The 8,540-nt window shown below is 46.7% G+C and overlaps 1 protein-coding gene across 1 annotated transcript; it reads left to right on the top strand.

Annotated features, from left to right (window-relative positions):
* The first annotated feature begins 472 nt into the window (after nucleotides 1-472).
* LOC133883520 (uncharacterized) lies at nucleotides 473-2,904 on the top strand. The gene has a single exon (XM_062322867.1). It carries the CDS (start codon nucleotides 581-583, stop codon nucleotides 2,627-2,629), a length of 2,049 nt encoding a protein of 682 aa, XP_062178851.1. The 5' UTR covers nucleotides 473-580; the 3' UTR covers nucleotides 2,630-2,904.
* Nucleotides 2,905-8,540: the final 5,636 nt, after the last annotated feature.

Here is an 8,540-nt window from a genome sequence, read left to right as displayed (position 1 = left end):
ACTGGTAGTCAAAGTATGAACAACGAAAGTCAAAGTTATCAATTATTTATAAACGGAGAGCACCTTACTAAATTAAGCTGATGAGCATTGTAGATTGAACACTTATCTCTCTGGCATGGAAGGAGGAATTGTAGACATATATGGTTACACCGCTTCGTGTAAAAGGATGTGATCCATAAACCTTTGTAGCTGCGAGCTAAAGGGGAGCAATCTAAGCAGTGAAAAACAGGGCAGGGCAGTAGAGAACAAATTCGTATCCCGATTAAAGTCCACTACACAACCCGTTTTATACTGTAGCTCTTGCTTGTAGCAGTGGACTTTGGCCGTTGAATCTAATCGGACGGTCTAGATTCTCTCTAATGCAGAGAACTGTTCACTCTCTGCATCGACTTCTCTAACGCAGAGGATCCGTTTCAAACCCACTCAGTTATGGAGCGACACAGATGTTGCTCATATATCCCTGCAGCAGAAGATCCTCATCGCAGACCCGAGCATTTCTTCAGTCTCCTCTCCCCGATCTCAGATCGATCTGTAGCCCCCGACTGAACCCATCACCCGCCTCTCCGGGCGGCCGGCGACCATGGCTCCGCCCCCATCCCAAACCCTTCCCATCATCATCCTCCTCCTCCTCCTCACCCTCCTCGTCTCGCTCGCCCCCGCCCCCGCCGCGGCAGCGTTCTCCGGCCTCGACACCTTCCTCGAGGCGGCGGCCGCGCGCGACCCCTCCGCAGGCAACGACACCTTCGCTGCCCTCCCCGCCGGCCTCCGCCGCGCGCTCGCCGCCCCGACTCCGCTCCTCCCGTCCCGCCTCCTCTCCCTCTCAGCCGCCGTCCCCGTTCACGTCCGCCTCGCCGGCGGCTCCTTCCCGGCTTCTTCCGGGCGCGTACTCCCATCCCTCGTCTCCGCCGCCGTCTCCTCCTCCCGCTTCCTCTCCAGCCGCCGCCCGCACCGTCTCGCGCTCTCCCACATCCTCCACCTCGACGTCACCGGTCCCGCCGCGGCGTCCAATCTCGCGTCCCGGGCCGGGGCCGCCGTCCGCGCCCACCTCGACGCCTCCCCCGCGCCCTTCCACTCCAACCAACTCTCCTCCGTCCCCTACTCCCTCGTCGACGACCTTGTCGCCGAAGACTACCGTGCTCTTGCCGGCTCCGGCTCCGGCTCCGGCTCCCCTGAGGCCATCTACATCTACTTGCTCGACCTCGGCCCACAGCCGCGGCAGTACGCCTACACCGCGGCCGCCTCCGGCGCAGACGCCTCATCGCCCGGGTTCTCCCGCTGCCTCGGTCCCGTCTGGGCCGGGAAGGACCGGTACATTTGGATCGACCTTGGTGCTGGCCCCGTGAACTACGGACCAGCGCTCTCCGGCGAGGGCGTGCTCCCCCGTGGTGAGTTCCACCCTCTTGCCACCCTTCACGGCCGGCCCAAGTCGGAGAAAGCACTCCTCGCCGACCTTGCATCGCTGGTTCTCAGTGCTTACAAGTCTTTGCTAGTGCCTTCACTCAGAATTCCGGTGCATTACGAGAACTCGTTGCTTATTCGGTTTGTTCACATCCATGGGAACGAGAAGGATCCAGCTGGGCTTGATTTCGGTTCAATTGAGCAGTCAATTCGTGATGGGGATCTTCCTTATGATGGGCAGAGCTTGAAATTTGATTTGCACAAGGTCAAGTACTCGGAATGCCCAATCTGCTCATTTGCAATTGCCCGGTCGACAAACTCATTTACATCAAGGTTCTTATTTGAGAATTACACATTGATAGTGAATGAGTACTTGGACTCCAAGCGGTTGAGGCAGGTGCTGTCAGACTCATCAGATGAGATACATCGTCTGGCTGGGGTTCATGACAATGATGATTATGACAAGGTTGTTCCAGTTTTTGTGTTCGATTTGGATCACGATAAGCTTTTGCCTCTGGATAGGTACCACCAGGCAGTGGCATTCGGGGATATGGTGGTTGCTGTGAGGACGAGGAGCTCTCAAACAGTAAGTGACTATACTTGTAATGGTCGGCATGTGATTACAATGACTAGAAATCTTGAGCGCCCAGTCATCGGCTCAGTCCTGCAGAGCATGTGGGGTGTTTCACCAACACATCTGTCATGGAGCCCTGAGCATAATGCAACAGTTGTCGATTACTCTTGGAGCACTGGACATACACCGTTTGGGCCTTTCTCAGAGACCAAATCACTATCTTTTGTGCAGAAAGATGCAGCACGTAGGAATGTTCTTCTTACCACCCTGAACTTCACAATCACTAGCATGATTGATGTTTTGGAGTCGATGGCTGCACATGGTGGGGAGAATATACTCCTTAGAAAGAAAAGGCATGTTGAATTCTTTCAGAGGTGGAATCTGATCATGTTTAAATTGGAGAAGGTGGTCTCAGCCATGTCCCGCTTGGACTATGAGAAGGCAATGTACTTTTTGAGAGCTTCAGACCATGATCTGTATGCCATTCACACATTGGTGTATCAAGCATCGCAGGAGCTGGAGGCTTCACTGGTTTGCTTCAAAGATCCACCATTCCCATGGGTACCAGTTTCCATGTCTGGAGTGTTTGTTTTTGGTTTCTTTTATGTGTACTCGAAGAGGGATAAGTTGTTTAGGAGCAAAAGGAAACAGTTTTGAGTACTTGACAGCATTTTAGTTCATGGATACTGTCTGAATGTTTCAGACTGATGATACCATATTTTGACAGCTCTCAGGAAGCTGCACTCTTGCATGTGGCATGGAATTGTCACTGGACACGGGCTGCATCTTGTTTCAACCAGATGAATTTACTTGTACGAGATGTACTGGAATTTTTGAGGGAAGTGATGCTTCCACTTGTCTTGTAAGTTCCATGTGACTGAATTGTCCTTGATACATACTGTTGATCTACATTTTTAAGAATTGCTCTTGTAGTGTGGATTGGCCTGTTTCCAATCACATTCACTGGATGATAACCTTGGCGGATGCTATTGTGTTGTCTAGTTTCAAAATGCCAGTGTCTGCAGTGGCAGTTGATGCTACAGCTTATCTTCCAAGTGCTTGTGACGTTCTTCCTTTTTGCCCTACTTTTACTTCAACTGACCATTGTCTCAAACTACAAGAGTATGTTGAAGATAATTACTATAGCTAATATCTTCATAAGATTTGTATCACACAGGTAGGGAACCCATCAAGTGTTTGTTAATTATATAACTAAATGCCTTCATATGATTTGTCTCAAATGGTTATCAGTGATCAGCATCTACAGCCTTCCAGTCCAGTTCTTCAGGAGCTTTTGTTGTTTTGCCTGTTTGGCAACACCCCACTCTGTAGCTTGCTACTGTCAAGGCATCTTAGACTCTGAATACTACTGATGTGTATGCTGGTTCATCGCTAACACCAAATTATCTGTGTTAATGGGATGAAACAGCCTACACATTAGTAAAACACAGAGATAACTTGATAATCGTTTGACATGGTAACTGAAAACCGACTTTGGCTGCACCAAGTTTTCATCAAATGCTCCCATATCTGGATAGAGTCTGTTTTGAGAACCGTCGCAACTTAAATCAACTGAGAGACTTTTGGATCTATATAATGTTCATTTCGTCAACAGCTAAATTCAAAAGTTCAGTTCATTATTCTGATCCTCCGGCTGCTCCAGCTGCTCCACCGCATTCCAATTGTACACATGCTCCAAGCAGCGATCCTCCGGCTGATCTAAGTAGCTATTCAACTTCTACAACCAACTAAACACTACCAAAGCCTCCTGCTGTGAGCAGGGACGAAATCACCGGCCGGGCAGTAATTGGGATCCCCAATAATCCCTATGTTTGAAGACTACTGGTGTTAAAGACTATGGCCTGTGCTAGCATGTGTTGAGCTAGTTATTATAAACAATTGTGTGTGCTATTTACCGAATTGCCCAAGTTTAGATTGTAAATTTACTATGTTGTTTTTATCATTTTATTAAATATGTTGTATGCTATTTGGTCGGAAAAAAGGTGCTTGCCATTGAAGTCTTCTCATTCCAAACCCGCCGAGTCCCGAGCCGAATTCGCCGATCTCGAGCCCCATCACCGCCATTGTCGCCGCCCTTCAGTTGAGCATGCCGTCGAGCAACCCTAGTGCCGTTGAGCTTCATCCGAGTAGCCTAGCAGAGCCGCGGCCGACCACCGAAGCTCTCCCCGCTGTATTATTTGTATAGGTCATATCTTTGTATGGGTTAGAATATACGGGTTTGGTCCATTATATTTGAGTAATTCTAAACAATTCTTAAAGATCCAATCATATGGAGGTGGATGTGTATTTTTTAGGTTCACCCTACTAGTGGAGGTGGAGGAAGACCAATTTAAAAGGGTTTTTCTCCTTCACCAACTTAGCATACGTGGATGAGAGGATTAAGAGAACACGCACGCGCTCGCTCGCTTGCTTCGCTAGGGGTGTGGGCGTGGGCATGTGGCAGCTGTGTGAATGGTTTGCCAAAATCGGGTTCAGTTGCTTACGTAGGTGTGGCTTCCTTTTGCAGTTTTATTCTTTTTGCTGTGTGGATAAACAGGTAAGTATATGGAAATTGTGTTGATTAAAAGTCCGATCGTGGCGCACCTCAACCGCGCAATCCTCCATCTATATATATATGCCAACCCCACCACAAAGAAATAGACACAATTAGAGTTTTATCAATTTCTCTTTGATGTGTCGTCGCACGTAATCTACTTCATCCTGTTGTGCCGGTATGCACCGACGAATGGGAGAGCGGGTCTCTGAAACCTGTCGCTCTTGGTGTCAAATATCTAACTATGGGGTATATACGCACAAAGAGTATGTCATATATGGACAGGGTATGCCGTGTGCATACTTAATAACTCTAAATATTATGGAACCGAATCCATGGTACCTAATATGTCCGATCAAAGATGTCCAAATAGGCTGTGCCTACTGGGCCGGCCCGAGGCATGGCACTGTAGGCACGGCCCAAGTATGGCACGGCCCGAGTCGAGATGGGCACACGGCGGCCCGCACGGCACGGCCGACCCGTCACGGCACGGTCGGCCCGGCATGGCATGGCCCACCGCGCTGGCTCGGCACGCGGCAGCCCACGGCACGGCAGGGTCGGCATGGCACGGCACGGCCCAGCACGCGGGGCACGGCCCAGCCGGCACGCAGGGGCATGACGGGCCGGCGAGGGCACGCGGGTTAACGAGTTACCGGCCCGTTTAACTTGTTAACCTAATATTTTTGAATTTTATAGCCGTTTTGCGACCGTTTGAGCTTCAAAAAATTCAAAAAAATTACAAAAATCACCATTTTTTACCTATAAATAGAGGAGCACCCTGCCCTTCCATTCCACACCAGCAACACTATTTTCTCTCTTGTTTCCTCCTCTCATTCTTGTCTCAAAGTTCTTAAAAATTAGCGATAATGTGGCAAAATTAGTTTGAATTGTCGCAAAAAAATCCGAGCAATTCCAAAACCGTCATCCTGCTGACTTGTTGTCTTGAAGTTAAAGAAATCTTGGTGATTTTTTTGCATTGTTGTTGAGTCTTATTTTATTATTAGTTTTATTACTTGATTATTTCTAACTCTGAATATTTGCAATTTTTGTAGTGTCATTCGACATTAATCATGGATGCCGGTGATCATGATACATCCATAGATCATGATTTTTTTCTCCAAGGACTCACAGGGAACTACGGCCCCTTTGATACCAGTGTTGCAGGTGATGATGGACCCGATGGTTAACCTCTGGTTGGTTCACATGCAGGTGATGCAGCAGCAGTTCCATCATCAGGCTCTACAAGTGCGCATACATTAGCAAGCACCGGGTCTAAGAGATCAATAGCTGGTACTTCTGAAGTTTGGCAAGACTTTGAAAAGTTCTATAAAGAGGAAGATGGGGTAAGTGTCAGGTATGCTAGGTGTTATATTTGCAAACATAAATTATCTGCAAAGCTCTCGGGTGGAACGGGGCACTTGAAGAGGCACACCACAAGTTGCAAGCGAAAGAGTGGAGCAGCCATGAAGTAGACGGTGTTGCAGTACAACCCCGACGGCTCTGTTCATCATTGGGAGTCTGACTCAGCCAATGCTCGAAAAGAGCTATGTCGCTTCATTGCAAGAGCGGATCTACCACTTAATATCGGTGAGTCTGCTGCATTTGAAGATTACATTAAGCAAGCTCATAATTCTAGGTTCACGCATGTTTTTAGACAGACAACTAGCAGGGATATGGTAAAATACTACAATACGTGTCGTAGCAAGCTTAAAAAAATGTTGCAAACATGTACATTTTCAGTTGCTTTGACCTCAGACATATGGGCAGGTAGGGCTAGAGAGGATTATCTTAGTGTGGTTGCTCATTTTGTTAATAATGATTGGGAATTAGAAAAGAGAATAATAGGTTTTCGTTTGATTGACAATGCGCATACTGGTGAAAATATTGCTGAAAAAATATCTCAAGTAGTTGCAGACTTTGGTCTCACAAATAAAATATTTTCTATCACTTTAGATAATGCCGGTGCAAATTCTAGAGCAATGGATATTCTTACTCCGTTGTTTAGTACATATGCTGAATCTTTCTTGTTACATCAACGTTGTGCTTGTCATATTATCAATCTTATAGTAAAATCCGGTTTGAAGAGGTTGTCGCAATACTTAGACGATTTTCATATTGCAATATCTTTTGTGAACTCCTCTAACCAACGAATTGCAGCATATAAATAATATTGTGTTGTAATGGGTGTGCGTCCACGTAAGTTTGCTCTGGACATGCCGGTAAGATGGAACTCTACTTTCTTGATGCTTAAAAATATTATACCATATAAGAGCACATTTGGTGTGTTTATTCATACACATTACCATCAGCATGGGGGGTCAAACTTTACTCACAGAAGCGCATTGGTATGTTGCTGAAAGGATACTGGAGTTTCTTGAATTTTTTTATGATTTAACTGTGACTTTATCAGGAGTTTATTATCCAACATCTTGTTTATAGTGCATAATATTGTTGAAATTGCTACACATTTAAACAACTATGAAAATGACAATCTTCTAAGAAATTGTGTAGTTCCTATGAAATCTAAATTCTTAAAGTATTGGAAAGAAATTCCTTTGTTGTACGCCTTTGCCTTTATTTTATATCCTAGAACTCGTGTGCATGGTCATGGGTGTGGCAACATTTTGAAAAGGTTTTAGAGAAACTAACGGGGAACAGGTAAGATTTCCTAAGTGTAATATATGCAGTAATAAATTAGGTGCCAGATCTCCAAATGGAACGGGACACTTGAGGAAGCATATAAAATATTCCAAGCAAAATTCTGGGGTTTCTAATGAAACCATGTAATTTTCGGAGCATAATCATAGGTTGTACTCTTTTTTCCTTCTAGTAGAAAGGTTTTAACGAGGCAACCAATTAATAAAGCTCTTATGTAGTTATTTTCTATATTTTTATTGATTTTTTGGAATTTTTTAGCTATTATTTTTTATTTTTTTCCTATTTTCAGAGTACTGGCAGGCCGAGCGTGCCTCCACCGTGCAGACCTAGCCCGTCGTGCCTCCACCGTGCCGGTCGAGCCCATCGTGCCAAACGGGCCTGTCGTGCCTCCATCGTGCCGGTCGGGCTTGTCGTGCCGACCGTGCTGTGGGCCGGCCCGGCACGACACGGTGAAAGCTAGGCTGTGCCGTGGGCCGACGACTCGGCACGCGGGCCGGCATGGCACGGCCTGTTACAGTAAATGGGTCTATTGGGCCGTGCCATTTTCGGGCCGTGCCGAGCTGGACCCGTCCCGGGCTGACCCGATTGGCCCATTTGATCATCTTTACGTCCGATATCTAGAAGTGTATACTAGGAAGGTATCGATTGCTTACCCAACTCAAGAAGACTAGTATCCAGGATAGATCTATCTACGTAGACTATAAGAAAAGGGATTCCCTATCAACTACGATGGGATAGGAGGTGGTACATCACCCTTACATAAGAGAGGAACACATACCCCTCGGGGGGAGGCTCTTTTTTCTCTTGACTATTGGAGGTAGGTATCAGAACCCTAGCGTACGAGGAACGCGGTGACTTTAGCCCTAGGTTAGACTAGATCTGATCTACTCCTTATAATAGGTTAGCCACATTGTTTGTACTCGAGTGAATACATACACATAATCATCAATAAAAGACATAGGGTATTACTCCAACCGAAGGCTCGAACCTGTATACATCGCGCGTGCCTTGCTTCATGTTCGATCTCTGTTCCACGAAGGTAACCCTATTATTTCCAGACACATTATCGAGAACAAATCATCGATACTTGGCACGCCAGGTAGGGGCTTCTACTTTTCAAGATCGACTATGTCTCGAGTGCATATCGACACCAAATTCTCCGACGTCGGCTTCTACGACCACTTCGGATCAACAGCGATCACTCTCGAATCGCCTTTAGCCGGATTAGAGATCGCATTCAAAACTATGATCTTCCACTGAGACCATCAAGGTGAATTGATCTGCATCAGTATTATCGAGTCTAGGCAATTGGATGCATACCGCGAGGTGGGACATCTCAAGTGGGATCCCAAGAAG

Source organism: Phragmites australis, chromosome 10 (assembly GCF_958298935.1).
Source record: "Phragmites australis chromosome 10, lpPhrAust1.1, whole genome shotgun sequence".
Taxonomy (NCBI): Eukaryota; Viridiplantae; Streptophyta; class Magnoliopsida; order Poales; family Poaceae; genus Phragmites; species Phragmites australis.
The sequence above is the reverse complement of the archived record's forward strand: the minus strand, read 5'-3'. Positions and strand labels throughout refer to the sequence as shown.

Coding starts and splice junctions, on each gene's coding strand:
- LOC133883520 (XM_062322867.1), top strand. CDS start 581: ATGGCTCCGCCCCCATCCCAAACCCTTCCCATCATCATCCTCCTCCTC.